The 20424-nt window shown below is 44.3% G+C and overlaps 2 protein-coding genes across 8 annotated transcripts in view; one reads left to right on the plus strand and one right to left on the minus strand.

The window, feature by feature from the left end:
* HEATR1 (HEAT repeat containing 1) overlaps positions 1 to 14662 on the plus strand; it is a gene marked incomplete at its 3' end in the record, with an annotated part of 47346 nt that extends 32684 nt beyond the window's left edge. For both annotated transcript variants that reach the window (XM_082854594.1, XM_082854595.1), the window contains exons 30-45: positions 482 to 712; positions 1484 to 1610; positions 3049 to 3209; positions 5736 to 5782; positions 5888 to 6011; positions 6604 to 6744; positions 7259 to 7548; positions 8200 to 8350; positions 9310 to 9468; positions 9630 to 9764; positions 9891 to 9995; positions 10081 to 10249; positions 10973 to 11127; positions 11669 to 11827; positions 13489 to 13597; positions 14574 to 14662. In XM_082854594.1, the coding sequence (XP_082710720.1) occupies positions 482 to 712; positions 1484 to 1610; positions 3049 to 3209; positions 5736 to 5782; positions 5888 to 6011; positions 6604 to 6744; positions 7259 to 7548; positions 8200 to 8350; positions 9310 to 9468; positions 9630 to 9764; positions 9891 to 9995; positions 10081 to 10249; positions 10973 to 11127; positions 11669 to 11827; positions 13489 to 13597; positions 14574 to 14662 (2352 nt within the window). The remainder of the gene's footprint in view (positions 1 to 481; positions 713 to 1483; positions 1611 to 3048; positions 3210 to 5735; positions 5783 to 5887; positions 6012 to 6603; positions 6745 to 7258; positions 7549 to 8199; positions 8351 to 9309; positions 9469 to 9629; positions 9765 to 9890; positions 9996 to 10080; positions 10250 to 10972; positions 11128 to 11668; positions 11828 to 13488; positions 13598 to 14573) is intronic.
* A 30-nt stretch (positions 14663 to 14692) lies between these two features.
* LGALS8 (galectin 8) overlaps positions 14693 to 20424 on the minus strand; it is a 29203-nt gene continuing 23471 nt past the window's right edge. For 4 of the 6 annotated variants that reach the window (XM_082854603.1, XM_082854604.1, XM_082854601.1 and 1 more), the window contains one exon: positions 15862 to 17674. In XM_082854603.1, the coding sequence (XP_082710729.1) occupies positions 17525 to 17674 (150 nt within the window). In that variant the 3' untranslated portion in view covers positions 15862 to 17524. Of the gene's footprint in view, positions 17675 to 20424 lie in introns of all 6 variants that reach the window. The other 2 variants (XM_082854599.1, XM_082854600.1) reach the window with 2 other exon arrangements.

The following is a 20424-nucleotide window of genomic DNA, read 5'->3' on the forward strand; positions in this document are numbered from 1 at the left end:
TGTTATCGTCTGAGTACCCACACCAGGTGCTTTGAACTTTATTCTGAAAGCAGCAGGGAGCTGATGGCCTTGCCACACTCTGCTTTTCAGATTAAACCGTTCTTCTCAAGGCACAACTCAAATCCTGCTTGGTTTTTGCAGGACGGCCCGAGAGCAGCCTTGCTCTCAGGGCCCGTCTTTGGCATCTGCCATATAGTGCCTCCTGTTAACCTTTTCACAAGTGTATTGTGTCTGGTGGAGATGATACATCTCCTTTGGGGAAGTGCTCACGCCGTGCACTTTGTAGTCCCCTCAGGGCCACAGAGTGCCGAGGACATAATCTGTATATGCTCCTTGGATACTTACCGATTGGTCTTTGATTATTAGAATTCCTTTGATAACTTTTTGGGGGCACATCTGAAGGCCTTTTCGTGTCTGCTTATAGCTTGTCTCTCGGAGGGTTATTTGCTTCTACTCAGTGTCCCTGCTTGCTGTCCTGCAGTCTGATGGTGGCGACTCTGCAGAAGTCACGAGGAACGTGGAGGGCATCGTGGTCAAGATCATGAACGTGTTTGTGGACGCGCTGCCCCACGTGCCCGAGCACAGGCGCCTGCCTGTCCTCGTCCAGCTTGTTGGCACCCTGGGCGCAGAGAGATTCCTCTGGGTTCTCCTCCTCCTGCTGTTTGAACAGTATGTCACCAAAACAGTGCTGGTGGCTGCCTTCGGAGAAAAGGTCAGAGCGTAGGGCGCGGTGACAAGGAAAAACGGGGGGTGTTTCACACAGATTTTGTGTTACTCTCCACTTTAAACGTGGGGCTGGTGGTGCTTAGTGTGCACTACTTAACGGTGTGTGCCCAGAAGGGCTCTTAAAGGTGCTTCTAGCATTCTCTGACATTGCTGCCGGAGCCTGGGGCACCGAGTGCCCTCAGGAGCAGCAGGGCTTCCCCTGAGGGCGACTTGCCTTTTCCGAGAAACTAGGCTGGCGCCACGCTGGGCGGGTGTATTTCAATTAAGCCCCAAAGAGTACAGCTGTACAGGAATTAAGCTGTGTCCTGAACATGGTGTTGAAGCCTTTTAGGGGGCAGGGGAGGAGGGTCGGTGTCACTGAAGTCAGCGAGATGCAGGTGACAGTTTTGAAGAGCCCTGTTTGGAAGAGAGATGCGGGCAGAAGTTACACGTCCAGGGCTGTTTTTAAATGGCTTCTTAGACGTGGGATCCAGGAATAGAGCTAGAGCCTACTCCAAGTAAAGTAATATGTTCATTTCTGCCAGATATCATAATGCAGTTTATCCTGGAATTATGCCTCATAATTCTCATAAATTGGCTTTTTTATTGTAAGAAGCTCAGTACCTGATTCCTCTGGTCATACATGTGACCATAAGGAGCAGCGTGGAGTGGCTTTCTGTGCGAAGAAGTACTTTTAAAACGTTTCCCTTATTTGTACTTACTAAGTAACATAAATTGGAGAGGTACAGTTTACGACCTGTTTCTCTCCTCTACACAGGATGCTGTTTTAGAGGCAGACACTGAATTTTGGATTTCAGTCTGTTGTGAATTTACTGTGCAGCATCAGATCCAGAGCTTGATGAATATCCTTGAGTACTTAATGAAGCTGCCAGAGGAAAAAGAAGGTGGGCGTTAAGTCCGATGTTAATTACTGTTTAATCTGGAAGCTTGAGAGAGGCAGAAGGTAATGCAGCTTGTCTTCAGAACCCATGGTGCATCCTTAGAAGGATTTTTTAAAGTTAGTAATTTTTATTCGAGTATACGGTTGTTACCTTCTCAAATGTTTATGGAAAACAGTAAGTGGGATTTCTGCTTGCTGTTCCTCACACGTTGACTTTCAGACCTCTGTGCCTCTGTGCCTCTGTGTGGGCTGTGGAGTGTTCCAAGTGTCTGGGATGAATTGATGGTAAAGTGACAGCAAGTTAGCAGCATCTTATTAGCTGTATCTTAGTTTCCCCTTAAAATGTGAAGCTTTTTTTTTTGTTTTTTGTCCTCGCCGTGCGGCATGAGGGATCTTAGTTCCCCAACCAGGGATTGAACCTGGGCCACGGCAGTGAAAGTGCGGAGTCCTAACCACTGGCCCACCAGGGAGTTCCCGTGAAGACCTTTATAAGAAGAAAAATAAAGCAGGTACCACAGCAGTGGTAACTAAATATGAAAATTTTATCACGTAGGGGTCTTGAAGAAAATTCCGCTAATTACAGCACCAATGAGGTTGGCTTAAGAAAGGGCTGACGTGTTGACTGTTCTTAGTTCTCTGCCCTTTGGAGCAGAACAGTGAGGTACATTAGAAAGAAGGGTCTGAAGACTCCGCAGGGACTATTGTCTGGGTGACCGGCCGTTTACCTTGTCTGCCCTGCTTGGCCGGGTTTGGGAGGGACAGAGCTGGGAGGCGCCGGTGAGCTGTGTGTGGTGACGTGCTGAGGACGAAGCCTTCATTCTGAGTCACTCTCTAGGACAGTGGTTTTTAAGTGGCCCACCACGGACCCCCAGCCAGGGCACCCCAACCCCTTTCATATTTGATACATTTGAATGTGGGATTCTACAGAGTTTTAGGACAGACATCTGCAGCTTTTAGAGTTCAATGTTGAAGGCAAGGGATGACCCTCCTTTAGTCTGTTGTGGGCCATCAAAGTAAATGTCTCTGCAGCTTTGGAAATGGGGCATGGAGCCAGTTCAGACTCCTTTTGCAGTATCTTTGTCTTCTATTTATTTGTCTCAGTTACCTTATTTTTTGTTTTGTTGGTTTTGTCTTACATACTGTATTCTCAGGGCTGTTTGGGTACTTTCTTGGTAAATATACTCCTATCTTTCACTGATTTAGAAGAGGAAAAACTGGGTATAACAAATTATATATACACATGCATATGTATAATAATATACATGTTGTATATTATGTGTATAACAGAGTAACAGATTTCTCTCTAAAAATTGTATGCATTTGAATGTGGGATTCAAATTTGAATTCAGATTCAAATTACCCTGCTCATTATGTCTGTATCTGTATACCAAAGAATCAGGTCGAAGATGAGTGGGGTCACTTGTTTTGTTGCTCTTTTTCAGAAACCCTTCCCGTATCAGTATCTTACAAGAGCGAATCACAAGAAGAAATGCTCCAGGCTTTTAACATAGATGCTCACACTAGCAAGCAACTGCGGCATTTTAAATTTTTGTCAGTGTCCTTCATGTCTCAGCTCCTGGCCTCCAATAATTTTATCAGAAAGGTGCGATGTTCTTTCAATGTGTTTGCTTTTTCTGAAGGAACTGTGTTTTAGGCTAGTAAAAACAGCTCGGCAAGTCTCTCATGAAAACGTGAGGCATGCCTGTAATAGAAACAGGTAGTGCTCTTCACCTCAACATGAACACCCGTTGGGCACGATCTACTAAGACTGTATATACGTAAACCCTGTGGCTCAGCAGTTCTGTTCTCAAGTGGTATATACCCGCAGAAGTGTGTGAACATGTGCACCAAAAGACATCGACAAGAATGTTCGTGGTAGCATTGTTCATGGTGCCCAGAACTGGCCACAACCCAAGTGTCCATCATCATGGAGTGCACAGAGCGTCTCGTCATAGCTGGACGTGGGTGAACCTCAGTGACACACAGCATAACATCGAAGGAGAGAAGGCAGACGCACAGGAATGCATCCTGTGATTCCGGTCGTATGAAGTTCAGAAACAGGCAAAGCACACCTGTGGTTTTAGACGTGACAACAGTGTCTATCTTTGGGAAGGAGGAAAGGGCAGGGTCAAGTAGCGGAAGGATTCTGAGGCGCTGCTAACCTGCTGTTCCTTCACCCAGATATAGTGAGCTCTACACACGATTCGTGCACCTTTCTGTTTGTGTGCTAAACTTTAAATTAGAGAGAAAGAAGGAAATACAGAAACAAAACGAAGAAATAAAGAAACAGAAAGGAGGATCCAGGGCCATGACCAGGAACGTAAGAATGGCTGAGCATTCAAATATCTGTATTCTGTTTCTGTTATAATGCATGAACAGATCCGGGGGGAAACCTATGATCATTGAAATATTTAGAGAAAGAATGTAGTGAATCCAGCGCTTATTCTTGATTTCAGAAAAATAATCCTCACCACTGTGAGATGGACAGAACTCCTCAGCCTGATAAAGACATCCGTCAGAAGCCTGTGGTTTACAGCACACTTCATGATGAGACATTCACATGCGCCTGTTAATGTCTGGAACAAAAGTGCCCTCTGTCACTATTCCTACTCAGCAAAAGAAATGAAGTGTAAGAATCAGAAAAAAAGAGACTTGATGAACTTGTAGAACTGGTAATTAGCTCAGCAAGCTCACCTGAGAGTGATCAGCGTAGACATTGCTCTGTGTCCAGCAGGCTTGCCGAGGACGGCGGTGCTTCCCAAGCACGCAGGCAGGTCAGTGTGACTGGACATCAGGCGGACACACCCATGCGATGTAAGAAACGTGCTCCATGGCTGGTAGCACCACATGGCAGTGGGGCGAGAAAAGGTCCAAGAACTAGAGCTGGCATGGTCTGTTTTCCAAGTGGGGGGAAGAAAGACTGATCTTACATATAAACAAAAGACAGTTTTAGGTGGATTAAAAACTTCAGTGTGAAAAGAATTACTTAGCACTTTGAGAAGAAAACCAAGGGGAAAACATCGTTGTACCTGGAGGGTGGAAAAGAATTTCTTAAGAACTTCAACCAAAAGCCACCATAAACAATGAAAAGAAAGCCACAGACTAAAAGAAGGGTATTGCTGTTTATAAATCAAGAAGTATCCGTTTCTGTTAGGACAACTGGCAAAGGATATGAATTCATTGAAGAGGAATCACAGATGGCCAATGTGACAAAACAACCTCCCTAGTAAGAAGGAAAATTCAGATTATAGAGGATACCACCATGATGTTATCAAGCTGGCGGGAAGTTTAAAGTTGTTAATACAAGAAGTGGCAAGGCTGGGGGGACACGGTCATTTTTGTACAGTGGTGGGTAGCAGGAGTTGGTACAGCCACTTCAGAAAGTGCGGGGCAGTGTCCATTCAAAGTGAAGATGCTCACCCCTGCTATCTAGCAGTTTCCTTTCTCTATGAAAACTTGCCTAGATGCTCAAGGAGAAAGGTTCTTTTTTAGCACTGTTACTAAAGGGGGAAGAAAAAGGGCCATAAAACTAAATATCTACCAAGAGAGGTGAATGAATAAATAAGTCGTGGTACATGGAGAGGAATACTGTGTGCAGTTAAAACGAATGAACTAGAACAACATAAGTTACCGTAGATAGATCTCAAAAATCTAATATAATCAAGAAAGCATGTTGCCGGCTGATACGTACTGTTTGATAACATTCAGCCACAGATTCAAGTTTGTGGGGCTTGGGGTGGAAGGAGATTGGGATTAGGGAACGATACGGAGGGGACTACAGCTGTGTCCTTAAGTTTAATATCTTAAAATTAGATATGGGCTAACGAAAAGATAAGCACTTTAGAAAACTAATAGGTGTTCATCGTTTGCTGTATTTTTCTGAATCTTTGTAGTACTTTACAGATAGTTTGAATATCTATAGAATGTAATCAAAATAAGTGAAAAGACTAATTAAATTAAGGGAAATGGAGTTATTACAGTATGACGGGGTGATCTGGACCTGATTAAATTGTAATGTCAGAAAACACTGGGGAGTGAGTTGGTCGGTCTCTGATGTTTCATTGCACTTCAAATGATTTTTCATCATCGGCTGTCATATTGTTCTAACGATGCCTTCTTTAAAAATTAGGTAGTTGAAAGTGGCGGTCCTCAGGTGTTGACAGGCCTTGAACAGAGGTATGTTACTTTTTAAAATTCGTATTTGGAAATAATTTCAAACTTTTAATCAAAAAGCTGGAAGGATAGTACACAAGACTCTCTTATGAGTCTCCTGTGTTTCAGGTTGCTAGAAATGGTTCTTGGCTACATTAATGCTGTAGCACAGTCCATGGAAAGAAACGCAGACAAGCTCACTGGGAAGTTTTGGCGAGCACTCCTCAGTAAAGCTTACGACCTGCTGGACAAGGTGGGTGTTTATTTCTCCCTGTCTTCTGTGTTTTACTGCTGTTCTATGTCACCGTAAAGTTATTTAACAGAAAGTTTTACTTTGAGAGTAAACTTAGCAATAGCTTAACAGAAGGCAGCCCAGATTGTTCTTGGAAAAGAATCTCTTGATGACTGGAGATCATTTTATCTGGAAAACAGTTGTTTCCCTACCAATTATGAGAACATGTGCCTCAATAAATATGATGCTTTAAATATTGATTCATGTCCCGCTGTATAATGTTCGCTTTATTCAAGTGGAATAAAAGATACCTATTCAGTGGAGTTTCTAGTTCATCAGTAAAATCGCTGGCTGAGACCACTGTTTAAGGTCTAGCTGAATTGCTTAGCTCCATGGCATTGAGCAGTTCACTTAGTGTGAGCATCCTTTTGTTGTTGTTTGATAAATGTGGTTAGTAATGCCTCCCTAAAAGGTTAGTCTAACAACTAGATAGTGAGTGAAAATGCCTCGCACCTAGAAGGTGTGCAGCGAATGGAAGTCTGTCTTAAATGAGTCATCTTCCCTTTTGTATTTTTTATTTTCCTTTTTTGTTAAATGTAAAACTGCTGTGTAGGTCAATGCCTTGCTGCCCACAGAAACCTTCATCCCTGTGATCAGAGGGCTGCTGGAGAACCCACTGTCTTCTGTTCGCCGGAAAGCTTTGGATCTTTTGAACAACAAATTACAGCAGAAAACCTCCTGGAAGAAGAAAATTGTAAGTGAAGACTGTGCTACAGACCCATTTCCCATTCTTTGTTTTATCAGAGCTGCATTTAACTGCTTGAAGTTTCTCCAGCGGTACAATTTAAATAAGTGTATTATTATCCAAATACAATGGTGTGATGCGTGTGTGTTTAAAATGTGATGCTAATTTTGATAGGAGCCACGTATATACGTGTTATGAGAGCTCTTAGAGTGGAATTGCACCCTAGCAGTATTCTTGCTTAATATGGACCATATGTTGCCTTAACTTTAGCACGATTCTAATCCTCTTTCACTCCACACGGGTAGGGTGCTTTATATACATACAGAATTGGTCACAAGCACATGCGTCCATTTATCAGTAAATAAAGCAGATGGAGAAAAGGTCGCTTGTGTTTAATTGTGTGGCGCAGGACGTCTTGGTCTGATCTCCATTTAGGCAGAGTCTCAAGCAGTAAAACTGGAGAAAAGGACTAGCATTTTGTTTGTAGCTTTAGTTATGTGGGACGGTGGGCTGTCTTTTTCAGGTTTACCACTTCCTGGAACTGGTCCCAGTCCTTGTGGCCATGGTGAAGCATAAAAGAAAGACATTAGAAGAACAACCAATCAACAGACAGACAGCTTTATACACCTTAAAGCTTTTATGCAAGAATTTTGGTGCAGAAAATCCAGAGCCTTTTGTCCCTGTGCTGAACACTGCCGTGAGGCTGATTGCTCTAGGAACAAAGGAGGAGAAGAACGTCCTGGGGGGTGCCCTGCTGTGTGTGGCCGAGGTGATCTCCACGCTGGAAGCCCTGGCCATCCCTCAGCTCCCCAGGTACGTTGAGGGGACCGGACACAAGACCACTGCACGAGGTTTCTGGTATCAGCTGGAAAATAAAACCTTAGTGACTTTTTCCCGAGTGTCAGTAGAAGTTTCATAAAATTACATTTGTTAGAGAAGTGACCTTTTCTTCAAACCGGAAAATAATAACATTCTCGTTTACCTGATGTGTATTGTCCCCCAGTTTTTGCTCCCCTTTGACTAGCGTTCCTCGGAAGCAGTAGGTGACAACACTGCTTCGTAGAGGGGCCCAGCCGGTTGGGCCACAGCTGCCAGGTGCTGGCTCTCGTCGGCTCTGGTGTTTGCCAGCGTGCAGCCTTGCCAGCTGGCCAGGGTTACGCAGCCTGTTAGAGCTTTGCCGTCTACAAATCGAGGCAGCACCAACCTCGCAGGATGCCCGTGGGGCAGTGCGTGCAGGGCTTTTTTGCCCGACACACAGCAAGTGTTAAACTGCAAGGTGGTGGTGTTATTTAAGGTGATGTTGTGTCAGTACTGTGGGCACTGGGAGAGCTCTCGCTCTCGGTCACGTAAACCGTGTAGACGTTTTGTGGGACGTCAGAGATGTAACAGACACGGTTATTTGGATTTTTTCAGAGTGACTTCTGCTCCGTTCTCCTCAAAGAAACTTGTGCCCTTTCTTTCCAGCCTGATGCCGCCGTTACTGACAACCATGAGGCGCGCCCGCGACCTGGCCTCGGGCGAGGTCTACCTGCTCAGCGCCCTGGTGGCCCTGCAGAAGGTGGCTGGGACCCTGCCGCACTTCATCAGCCCCTACCTGGAAGATGTCTTGTTGCAGGTGAGCTGGTGACCACGGGGGGGGAAGGGGAAAGCTTATAGATTTGATCGTTTTATTTGTGCTTGACGTCTTTCGTTTGGCAGGAGGATTCTTATTTCTGAAAAGAGGTGCTTGTTTTTAGTGAATGTGTCCCTTTTTCACTGCCATCATCCCTCCTGTTTAGTCGTGACATTGGTATGGGTGTCACTCTGTCATTAGGCTCTTCTCTTTTTTGACTTTGCAGGATGTATTTCATTGCTTTCCCCCCCATGAGCTCCTTGGCCTTGGTCTGGTAGAGCTTCTTGTAGAAACAGGCATACCCACTTAGTTCTTCACGACCCTAAGGCGTCTGTCAGGGCGGAATGCCTGTGTTGCAGTCCAGACGGCGGGCTAATGGCATTTCCAACTGAATGCAAATGCCCGAGAGTGGCCTCCCGCCCCGCCCCGTGCTGTTGCATTGATCACTGGCCGTTATGAGGTTAGGAGCCTTAAGTGCCGTGATGCAGATGACTTAACCGATTCACATACTGTCCAGCCAGGCCTTGAAGGTAGACTTCTTATAGAAAGGGGCCTCTGCATCTGAGGAGCTTTCTAGATTCTTCAACAAAGCAGAATGTGACTGTCTCTCCTCACAGGCCCCGAATTCCTGTTCTCTAAGATGGTCGTTCTGAGAGCTCTGTGTCCTGCCTTCCACCATCTGCCTGCATCCCTGACTCCCTCTTGGAAAGAGGCATCTGTCCATTTTTATCTATTTAATTTATATTAAATACTACAAATAAATATTTATTTTTATTTTATTTTAACATTCGGGGTTGGCATTAAAAGGAATCCTGTGTTGATGCTGAGTGCACTGAGCTGTCCCAGTCACCAGCGTTTGGACTGGCTTTTCCATCCTTACCAGGACTTTCTGTAAGTGTGTAGACAGATGCTCCCGGCGAGGACCCGTGGTGGCCTTGATCGTTGTTGTTATATTCCTACAGGTGATTCACTTGGAGAAAGTCACTAGTGAAATAGCTCCTACCTCCCAGGCTAATGTCCATCTCATGTCCCTTAAAAAGACCCTGGCTACCACGCTGTCACCCCGAGTCTTACTGCCAGCCATCAACAAGACATACAAGCAGATTGAGAAGAACTGGAAGGTTAGACCGTACTGGGTATTAGACTTTGGAGGAGGGAGATGTGGTACTGAAATGTTTAGATATTCACTTAAAGAAGAATATGGTGGTTTAATTCCATTATAAATGCATTAATGAACTAGAGGAATATTAACAGTTGGCATGTCTCTTGACTGTGTTTTCAGAATCTCATGGGCCCATTTATGAGCATCTTGTGCGAGCACATCGGGGTGATGAGGAAGGAGGAGCTCGCCTCCCACCAGCCCCAGCTCACCACGTTCTTCCTGGAGGCCCTGGACTTCCGCGCCCAGCACTCTGAGGTAGGCGTGTTCCCCGCCCCCGACCCCCCGTCCTAAACTTCTCACCTGACTCAGACCTGTTGTACTTGTCAAAGTTAGGGCTAGATGTCACTACTCTGGCTAACAAATCAGCTTTTCTGTTTTCAGAATGATCTGGAGGAAATTGGAAAAACGGAAAATTACATCATTGACTGTCTCATGGCCATGGTTGTAAAACTTTCTGAGGTCACATTCAGACCCCTGTTCTTCAAGGTGAGCTCTTTTCTCTACTCCTCCTTTTACTCACGTTATCAGTTATAAGATCTGAAGAAGAAACTAATGCTACTTTGTCTTTTAGCTGTTTGATTGGGCTAAAACAGAGGACGCCCCAAAGGACAGACTGTTGACATTTTACAACTTGGCAGATTGCATTGCTGAAAAACTGAAAGGGCTTTTTACCCTGTTTGCTGGCCACTTAGTGAAGCCTTTCGCTGACACCTTGAACCAGGTGAACATCTCCAAAACAGGTAGGTAGCTGACTCCAGGTCAGCTGGTGCCCTTGCTCTGTGCACCTTAGTGAGATGCAGTAAGTGTAAGGAAGGTGAATTCTTTACAGTCAGTTGTCAGACACTGAAGTGTTTCAGCACTTTTTCTTTAGCAGTTAATTAATGTTATTAACTGACTCACTTGGGAGGAAGAATAAATGGGCAGTCCTGTGTTATTGGAAGTAACTCTAAAACATTAAGATTGGTTTATTTTTTAATGCTAATAAGCAGTCTACTTGCCAAACTAAGCAATCTTAATAACCAAGAATCTTTTTTTTTTTTTTTTGCGGTACACGGGCCTCTCACTGTTGTGGCCTCTCCCGTTGCGGAGCACAGGCTCCGGACGCGCAGGCTCAGCGGCCATGGCTCTCACGGGCCCAGCCGCCCCGCAGCATGTGGGATCTTCCCGGACCAGGGCACGAACCTGCGTCCCCCGCATCGGCAGGTGGACTCTCAACCACTGCACCTCCAGGGAAGCCCTTAATAACCAAAAATCTTAACTCTGAAAGAACAGATCACTCCCCCGAGAGACCGTCCATTTAATTTGTGCTCTGCCTTCATCCTGATTGTGATTTCTAGATCATTTTAGAAATAACCTTCTGGTTATAGTTCTGTTAATAGCGATTTGAAGTTAAACACTGGAGATCAAATTGTGAAATTCAGTTTTTTGTTATTTTTGTTTCCATTTGTTTCCCCTATCTACAGATGAAGCGTTTTTTGACTCTGAAAGTGACCCTGAAAAGTGCTGCTTGCTACTGCAGTTTATTCTGAACTGTTTATATAAAATCTTCCTCTTTGACACCCAGCATTTTCTAAGTAGAGAGAGAGCAGAAGCCTTGATGATGCCCCTGGTGGATCAGGTAACCAGTGGAATCATCTTTTGTTAAAAGATAAGGAAGCCATCAGTGTTACATGCCTGCGGGGTTTATATCAACCAGAACCACAGTTTGCTGGTGTTTTTTTCCTTTTCATGAAATTTTTATTTCAAAATTGATTTCTCATTTTTCATGGATATATTAATAACTTATCTTTGTAGCGGCATTTACCGAGTTTTACTTTAAATTTTTTCAAATAAGAGATATGATGTAAGGTGTATTAAGTTTTTAATTCTTAAAAACTGGGTTCATTGAGAATGTGTCAGGGTCTGGCTGCCCTCCTCTCAGAGGTTCTGCAGGGGGAAAGGGATGATGCTAAGGGCTGTGATTCCATTTGAGTTCTTAAAAGGTAGTAAATTTGCTCTCCTTCTCTTGAGAGCAAACAGTACCTGGTTTTTGAGACTAAACAGCACCTTGGTTTTTGAGCCTGCTGATACCAGGAAGGGTAGTAAAGTACTATATACATTGAGTATTTTCTCAAACAGCCATGAGACCCGTTGCTCAGTCCTTGTCTCACTGTTAACAGCTGGAAAACAGGCTTGGAGGAGAAGAGACGTTCCAGGAACGGGTGACGAAGCACCTGATCCCGTGCCTTGCACAGTTCGCAGTGGCCATGGCAGACGACTCGCTTTGGAAACCACTGAACTACCAGATCCTGCTGAAGATGAGGGACTCCTCACCCAAGGTTAGGAGCCGCAGGGCCAGCAGGGATGCTGTGCGCTCTCCCTGGGGCCTCACCGGTCTGCACTGCTGCGTGTCTTCTAGCACCAGGGTTTGGCTGTGTCAGGCAGAAGGTTGAGCCTGGGAAACTTGGTTTTCTCTTACAGGCCATTTATAAATAATGGCAGTCCTCCCCCACCCCCATGGTGTGCTAGGGACGAGCACTAAAATACTTTACACTTTTAAGTATTGAAAAGACTTGAATTCCTCATGTTTCTTATGCACCATTTAAATGTCAGTGTGCTCCCAGAGACAGCATGCTTTGTCTACAGAACATTCCTTTGAGTTAGAGCAGAGTCCCTGTTGTGTATCGATCTCAGGCATAGGACTTGGTGGAGTAACGCACGGTAAGGGCTAGCGGTTGATGCCCATTAACTTGTGGGGGGGAATGAGCGGAAGTTTGGAAGTTTTCAAACTGTTCTAGCAATGAATCGCCATTCCTCAAGCTAATTATCACACTAGAACCTCAGGGGATAAAACAGACTGAAGCAGAATTTTGTTAATAAATTTATTAGTTGAAATTCACAGCATTTATTAGGAAGTAATGAAAACAATGAGGCTGTTTCGATGAACCCCCAAATTTTATTTATTTATTATTTTTCAGATTAATGTTTTTATTACTTTAATTTTTTCTAGTTCAGTTTCCTTTTTACACATGAAAGGATCACAGTGCCCAAAGTTTTCTTTTTCTACATTGGCTTGAAAGGTCTTGGAAGTAAAATGTAATTAACAAAATGTATTTTTCTTCTTATTATGCTAATTCTTCTTCACAGATGTATGGATGGGAACCCCCAAATTTTAAATTGTAGGATCTTAACAAAGTTGCAGCATTAAATTTGTTGTTTTGTAATATGTTGTTTTGATTGTACAATATCAAGAAAATCCTGATTGAACATAGGCAGTAACAAACGTTTTTTCAACAACTCACTTTGCTCTATCCAAATGTTCTTTACCAGAATTACCCAAAACCAGAAAGAAGACTAACATAGCTTTTGTTTCAAAGTGAATCACTAACAAAACAAACAACTGGTTGCATTCCTTGTCAGAGACAAGTCGTGAGCAACACTCCAATCTTTTAAGTTGAAAACTAGGACATTTATGACACAATGAGTGTGTTTTTTAGTCAGGCTGAGGTGAGGGTGTGGCCAGAGCCGGCGCCTGGCCCCTCACACAACCACACTGTGACCCCAGTCAGGGTCCTGAGGACGGGAGTCCTGCATGCAGTGGCCGGGGACGCAGTCCTGCCAGGTCAGCATCACCAGCGGCCAGGCCAGCTGGCGGCTCCAGTGCAGTCACATTTGATGACACACTTGAATTTGCAGGTGGCATTTTTACTGGTTTGTTTTCAGAAAAATGTTATAAAAAGACATTCACATGAAAGGCTTGTAATTCTAGAACACAGATTGAAAAGCACTGATGTATAAGGTTGCCCATATTATAGATGGATCCCGAATTGTTAAACAAACTGGTATTCCAAGATGAAAGTTGGCCAGAAAGTGAAATAAACTCACGTGAGGCTAACAGTTTAAAATTCGGAGCTCATCTCAAGTTAGATCATAAAGTAATACAAGAATACTAGTTTTTTTTTTTTTTTTAATTATTCTTCACCTTTTTTATCCCTTTCAGGTTCGATTTGCTGCTCTGATTACGGTGCTGGCACTGGCTGAAAAACTAAGAGAGAATTATATCGTCTTGTTACCAGAATCCATTCCTTTCTTAGCTGAATTGATGGAAGGTAATTCCCAAACTATTAAGAAATAATTAGAGTGAACTTCTGTGGGAATGTGCCCAATGAGAATGCACATTTGGATAGACTGTGATGAGCTCGTGTCTCCAGCCCTCTGTGCAGAGGCTGAGCTCCTGGTTTGAGTGGGGTGCTCGGGCTGCCTCATTGTCATTTGAGATTTGTTTATAGCATAATCTCACTATCTTTACTTTTGTGTTTTTTTGCTGACGGTGCAGACTATGATACTGTTTTTCTTTAACCTCACGCATGTCTGTGATTGAATATTTTGGTCCACAGATATAGGGTTATTATACCAAAACATCCAGTGCCACTAAGGCTGCAATGGGGTGGCTGCCTGTTAATGACCAGCACTTACTCTGTGCTCTACGTGGATGATGTCGTTAATCCTCACAAGGCATATGCCGTTATCCCCCTTTTATAAAGGAAAAAACTAGAGGCTTTAAGAGATTAAGTAATCTAGCTGATAAAAATGTGTGACAGGTGGAACTGGGGTTTAAGTCCAGGTTTGCGCAGTTCTGGACCGACGGCAGAACGAGCACTGTGCCACCACGCAGCCCAAGAAATAACAGTGCAGCTTATTCGCGGGGTGATGGAGTCGAGTAGACAGATGCCTTCACGTTAGCGATTCACTGCTGATCCAAAACCAGGTGCCTGCACCTTTGTTTCCTCCCTCCTGGACAGGGGCTGTGTGAACTACTAAGAATGGCATCGCTAGGCATCTGGAATTTTCGTTTGTGCACCACTCTTTTGGGGTCTGTCTTATTCTGCTTCCCCAGTCCTAGACCGAAAGAAGGGAATGAAGGCAGGAAGGAGGAAGGCGGAGGAGGGGTTTCCAGGATGGCTCCCGCCTCAGGACTGTGCTTCATTTCTCTCTTCTGGCTGACGGCCAGCGAATGCGAGATGTGAGGAACCAGGCTCTGAGAACTGAGGCAGGAAGACTGACTCATTTTGATTTTGTTTTTAGATGAATGTGAAGAGGTGGAGCATCAGTGCCAGAAGACTGTTCAGCGGCTGGAAACGATCCTGGGAGAGCCGCTCCAGAGCTACTTCTAAAGCCCTGATCTCTGGTATTTCATACTGTTCAGAGGTCAGACCTACTTTTCATATTTTCATTTTGGGTGTTTAGGACCATATTACTTTTGGTGCCGCTAACACCTACTTGGACTTCTTTACAAAATTCCCACCTGGTTTGTGCTACCACATAAGCCTCTCCTGCCAGTTGTACAGAATATACAAAAAGAGTAAATGATACCTGGTATTTTTATACAGACTGCTGTTTGTTTAATTAAGACCATCGATGAGGGTCTTTTCTGAGTGATGTTATTACCATTACATACATGATTAATTTTAGCACCCAAAGCTAACCCCCGTTTAGACTGTAAAGCCTTAACTTTCCTGGTAAAGGACTATCTTTTGTACGTAGCATCGGTGTCAGAGATTTCACTCAAAGCAGCTCTTTACTTCAAGAAAATGAGAGTTATTCAGCACCCAACAAGAATGCTTTCAACTGTAAAGCCATTTGGACTTTTACTTTTCATTTTGGGTAGATGACACTTCAGTCTTAATTTTTGCATGTGCTCATGGAGGGGAGTAGTTGTGGGATGCATTTTCTGCTCTAGAATATGATCGTCTCTCCTTTATCCTTCAGTCTTTTGGGGGGCAGGGGGTGGAAGCAGTAGGCTGTTTATAAAACAGCCACACCTCACTGCTCCCACAAATAATGAGGGCTCAGAAACACCAGGTGGTAAGAGGGAGCCCCTTCAGGGTTAGAAATGCTCACATTTCTATCGGTGGTTAACCCAGGATTACTTTTATGAGGAAAAAAGTAAACAACAGATTTTTTTTTCAAAGCTTTGAAGTTCTCTAATCTCTATACTATGTCATGGTGAAGCTGCAAAGTGAGGGTGCAAATAAAAGTAAACAAATCTGCCTTTATTTTGTTTAAGGCATTTTATTTATTTATGCCTTTTTAAAATTTAAGGCCTCTAAGCACTGTTCCATAGGTGTTCAAATCAAGTCTGAAAGCCCTTGATCTAATTTAATATAGAAACTTAGTGTGGAATCGTGACAAGCAAAGGCTGATTTGCAGTCTGGAGACGGAGTTTGCTAGGAACACATATTTCTCTTCATGAAACATCTCAACAGGATTCATTAATAAATGCTAATGGCTTCTTTTCAAAAAAAATCTTAAGATTTTGTATTTATTCTATCAAAGAAATGGTCAGACTTCTTAGTATCATCCACATAAAATGAACTATGTTTAAGACTTACAGGAAACAAGGTAAGTGGGCTTTTCTTTTTTCCTAAGTGGTCCACCGTTTCCACCATCTGCCAGGCCCTCTGATGTTCTTTTCTGGAGGAAAAAAAAACCTTGGGGGATACTAGACCCTTCTTGCCTTCTACAGCTTTCCCAACATCCTCTCCTCCACCAGTGTTTTTTTGTTTGTTTTAGCTTGGCAAGACTGGGCATAATAAATTAATATGACAAGGTGGAAAAGAATTAAGTGCTACACTGAGTACTTTTTAAAAGTAAGACTGGTAACAGTATTTTTTCCACTATAGGGATACAAATAATACCTAACCAAAAGCTGTTATGAAAATATTCCCAAATCCTGGCAGAATTCAGCCCAGCGATTTAATATAAAATGGTCTGACTGATCTAGCTTTTTACCTCCCCACTCCCAAGGCTTTGAAATTCCCTGGGACAAGATGTGACCTGTAAGAATTCTACAAAGAACTTCTGCCAACTCTCTTCAAAGAATAACAGAAAAAATTACAGAAATGCAACAACAGTTCAACTTGCTGATACAGGTTTGATTTTAATCACTGAAGGGAGAACAGCGTTTTGATCTCAGTCACTAACGATGACGGGGTCGTCTCGGAAGAGGAGAGGCAGTGCTGGTCTGCGTGCAGACAAGCAACAGGCACACACGGCCTCTCTCTACTTCACTGGTCTCTGCTGGTGTATTTTACTTTCTGATAGGGCCTGTTCTATAATCAATCATTAAGTCTAATCTTGACATTGCCTTGTTACCCACAAACATTTTACAAATTGAATCCATCTCTCGTCTACCTTAAACGTTCAGAGGAGACCTCTGACTCACCCTAAATTCCAATATTCTAAAATAGCCATTTACTGGTACAGAAGATCAGTGGCCTGGAGACTGACATCAAGTTAATTTCAGCACCATTTGGTTTTGTTCGTTTTGCTTTGTTCTTTGCCCCTACCTTGTGCTGTGCTCCGCTCTCATAATGATAATTATTTGGTAATGCTGACAGCTAGAAGATATAAATATTATGCTAAAGAAAACTGCCAGATGTAGGCCAACATCAATCCTCTCAACTACAGGATACGATCCAACACTGGGTATGAAGGGCAGCACTGCAGGAAGAGTGGTGTCGCCTATAGTGTCCTCAGGTGATCTAACAGAATAATTCTTTTAAGTGCCCGGTGAGTTTATGTAGTGCGTGGAGGAGAAACAATGGCACAGTGGCAAAGCACGGAAGGTTCTGAGCTGAACAGAACAGGGAACGCACGTGCCTCACTGTGTCCTCCCAGCTCCCAGCACAGTGCTGGCAAAAGACAAGCGCTCCATGCAGGGTGGCTACTGTGTTACAGCAGGCTCTTAATAAACACTTGCTGAATGTGAAGTAGGTTTAAAAAAGGCGGCCAGGGTACAGGAGAGAGAGCAGAAAGGCCTGTTACAATAATGGCTATAAGCTGCTGTTGCCTCAAACGTCCTCACTTTTTGCTTGACAAAGTCTCACTGCGTGACATGGACTGAGGACACCCAGTAGGACTTACAGCTCATTTTAACAATATATATAAACCGTATCATGAGAGTAAGATGCATTTTAACAAGGCCAGTGTTACAGAAGTCACCTGTATTTCAGTTTTTGTAGCACACCTGTCAGCTACCAGCTCCTTACTTCCAGTAAGTGGATATCGCCATCGATTTCCAGCGTGTCGATATGACTCAGGTCTTTAAATCTGTGTCTGTACTCCAGGCTGTGTACACCGTTTACTGCAACCTTGAATTCTCTAACATCACAATAAATTATCATCTGGAAGGAAAGTATACACAACATTAGTGGTGCCCCCGGGCTTAAGAGTTTGTTTCCCGCACACGAACAGGCGCGTCAAGTAAACCATTTGGTTTCCTCTCCCAGCCTGCCTGCGCCGACTCCCTGCTGCAGTTTCCAGGATCTGACTAACGTGTATCTGTAGTGGCACTTTCTGCCTTGTCCCACTCCAGGAAGTGGCTCTCACGTGCCTGGACCCTCACACTGTCCCCAGGGCCTGCTGGCTTCCTGTCCTCAGCACGCGCCCTCTCCTGCCCTGTGCTCCTGGGGAAGTGGCAAGCCGCCCTCCTCGCCGACACTTGGGAGGGAGAAAGTGGCTGACCGTGACACTCGTTCACAGAAGAGCTGGTTCCCAGTCACAGGCTGGTACCAAGGGGCTTGGATCCTCACTTTGCTGCCTCAAACTCTAGGGTCTTGGGCAACTCGGACAATATGAAACCTCAGAAGTTTAGGTCACTTGCTAGGGATTGCAGAGCTGCTTGGTGACCCTGATTCCCATCCTAGCTCAGCACCTCTTGTCGGTTTCTCCAAAGCTCTTCAAAGCTCAGTGTTCTATGAACCTCTGAGTTTTGGAAGAGATTCAGTTCAGAGTCCTCACTGGTGTTAGCCCTTCAGAGTTAACTGCGATCCTTTTAAATTGCTCGTACACCTAAACCTCTTACTTCTGCTACCATGTTCCCCGTGCCAGTCTGGCCACTGACTACCATTTGTTTCCCACCCACACTGCAGAGGCCAGTTGGGTGAACCCACACTGTGCTCTCCCCGGCACTCCCCGCCTCCATCCCCGGAGGCCAGACTGAGGCACAAAATCTGGATCTGCAAAGCGGCCAACTGAGTGTCTTTTTTCTTGTGCTAGGACTAGTAGAAATGGCTGCTGGGGGAGATTAGGAAGAGGGGGAAATTCCATGGATAACAGCAATAACTGACACAGATGAAGGCGCAGGGCTATACAGAGAACTGGGGAAAATAGCCATAACTGGGGATTATATGCCCACAACAATGGTGGAAATCCCAGTTTCAACCAGGTGGAAGGGACCTTTGGTGATGGACATTTAACAAAATCTCAAGAGAACACAAAACACACAGCCTCATGCTCAGAAGGGAAAACAAACTGGCATTAGACGGATGCAGTGGGAAAAGAGTTCTCTAGACTAAGTCAGAGCAAGTGCAGAGCCAGCACCTTATGTTACAAATGGAAGAGAAACGGCAGGCAGCCTAGTGGACACACTGTTGCAAAACCAAGTACATACATGCAAACATGGAACACCAAGATCCCTCAACCACCTGAACAGCTCCTAAGAACATGAATTTGATAAAGAGCTCACAGATGACATTACAAAACCGAAAGATAGTTTTTAAATGATTCCAGCTGGAACTAACAAGTGAATCTGAAATGCCACGGAACAGAAGATACTGTTTAAAAGCAAAGCAATGGCTTTAATGGAAAGATCTGAGAATCTCAATGAAAGCCTATTAAAAAGGCAGGAGTTTAAAGCTATCACTACAAAAAAACTGACAACAGTGATCCCACATGAGGACAACTACTCTTCCTGAAGTAGAAAACTAACAAAAGGAAAAGATTATTTAAGAGAATGTATTATTTTCCTCTTTTATTTTGATACAGTAGTCGCAAACCTGGGGCTCAAATAGGCCAGAAAACAGGTCACGAGTTTCCAGTCACCAACCACAAGGATCAGCTTCCTGCCGGAGCAGCCACCTCTCCCTCCAGTGAACCCACGTCACCCTTCACACCCTGACTGCCGCCTAGTCAGCAACCCCTGTGCCGCCCTTCCGACATCCAGCGACTTGTCCGTATCATCCCCGAAATCTGTAAAACCCAGATTACCTTCACACCCCCACCTCCTTCTGAATTCCAAACGAGTACCCACCACTTCCAGGGAACCTATGATGAGCTCGCTCCTGTCTATCACTCCCCACACCAGGGCACTGCATTAGACAGGAACTTACGGATAAATATTAATGCCAAATCACCACCTTCTGTTCAGCCTGATGTTCACACTTCTAACAACTCTGAGGAGTCTTGCGAGCTCCAACCGTCCAGAGCATGTGACAGTTTAAAATGCTGGAGAAGCCACGACCGAAATCAGTGACCCTGAATGACCACGTGAGCAGTGAGTCACGTAAGCTGGTGAGGGCACCCAGCCAACCCTGCAGCATCCACGTGGCGAGACTCCCCGGAAGCACATCTGGGGAGAGGCTGTGTTAGAACATTCGCACCTTTGGGGGCTCAGGACTACATGCCTTCAAGTCCCGGTAGTCTAAATGTGTCTTTCTTTGAATATATACAAACAGGACCGCCTGGAACAGAGTACTGCCACCTAAGCTGTGTGTCACCGAGACGACGGATAGTGCCGGCAGTCTCATGGCTCCTACGTCCTCACGTTCACTTAGGATTAAACGCGCTACTCCCACCCTGAGACAAGGTTCCTGTTCAAATTCCTATTAACTAATATGGGGTTACACAGAAATTGTCATTATGGAAACATGTCAGATAATTCCAATGCAAATAACGTGGCACTCGACTGGCTTGGCCATTTATGCTGATAATTTGCGTTATAAAAGACGGCATTCAAAATACAATCTCCAAATAAACAAAAACCACACACAACCTCCACATATTAAGTTGGACTCAATTTAAATGGACCATTTATCTTGCATCTTACCCCTGCCCGCAGGATTCTTTTTCCTGTCCCATTTTCAAAAAAGATAAT

The sequence above is a fragment of the Leucopleurus acutus genome (genome assembly GCF_964270905.1).
Source record: "Leucopleurus acutus genome assembly, chromosome: 14".
Classification (NCBI taxonomy): domain Eukaryota; kingdom Metazoa; phylum Chordata; class Mammalia; order Artiodactyla; family Delphinidae; genus Leucopleurus; species Leucopleurus acutus.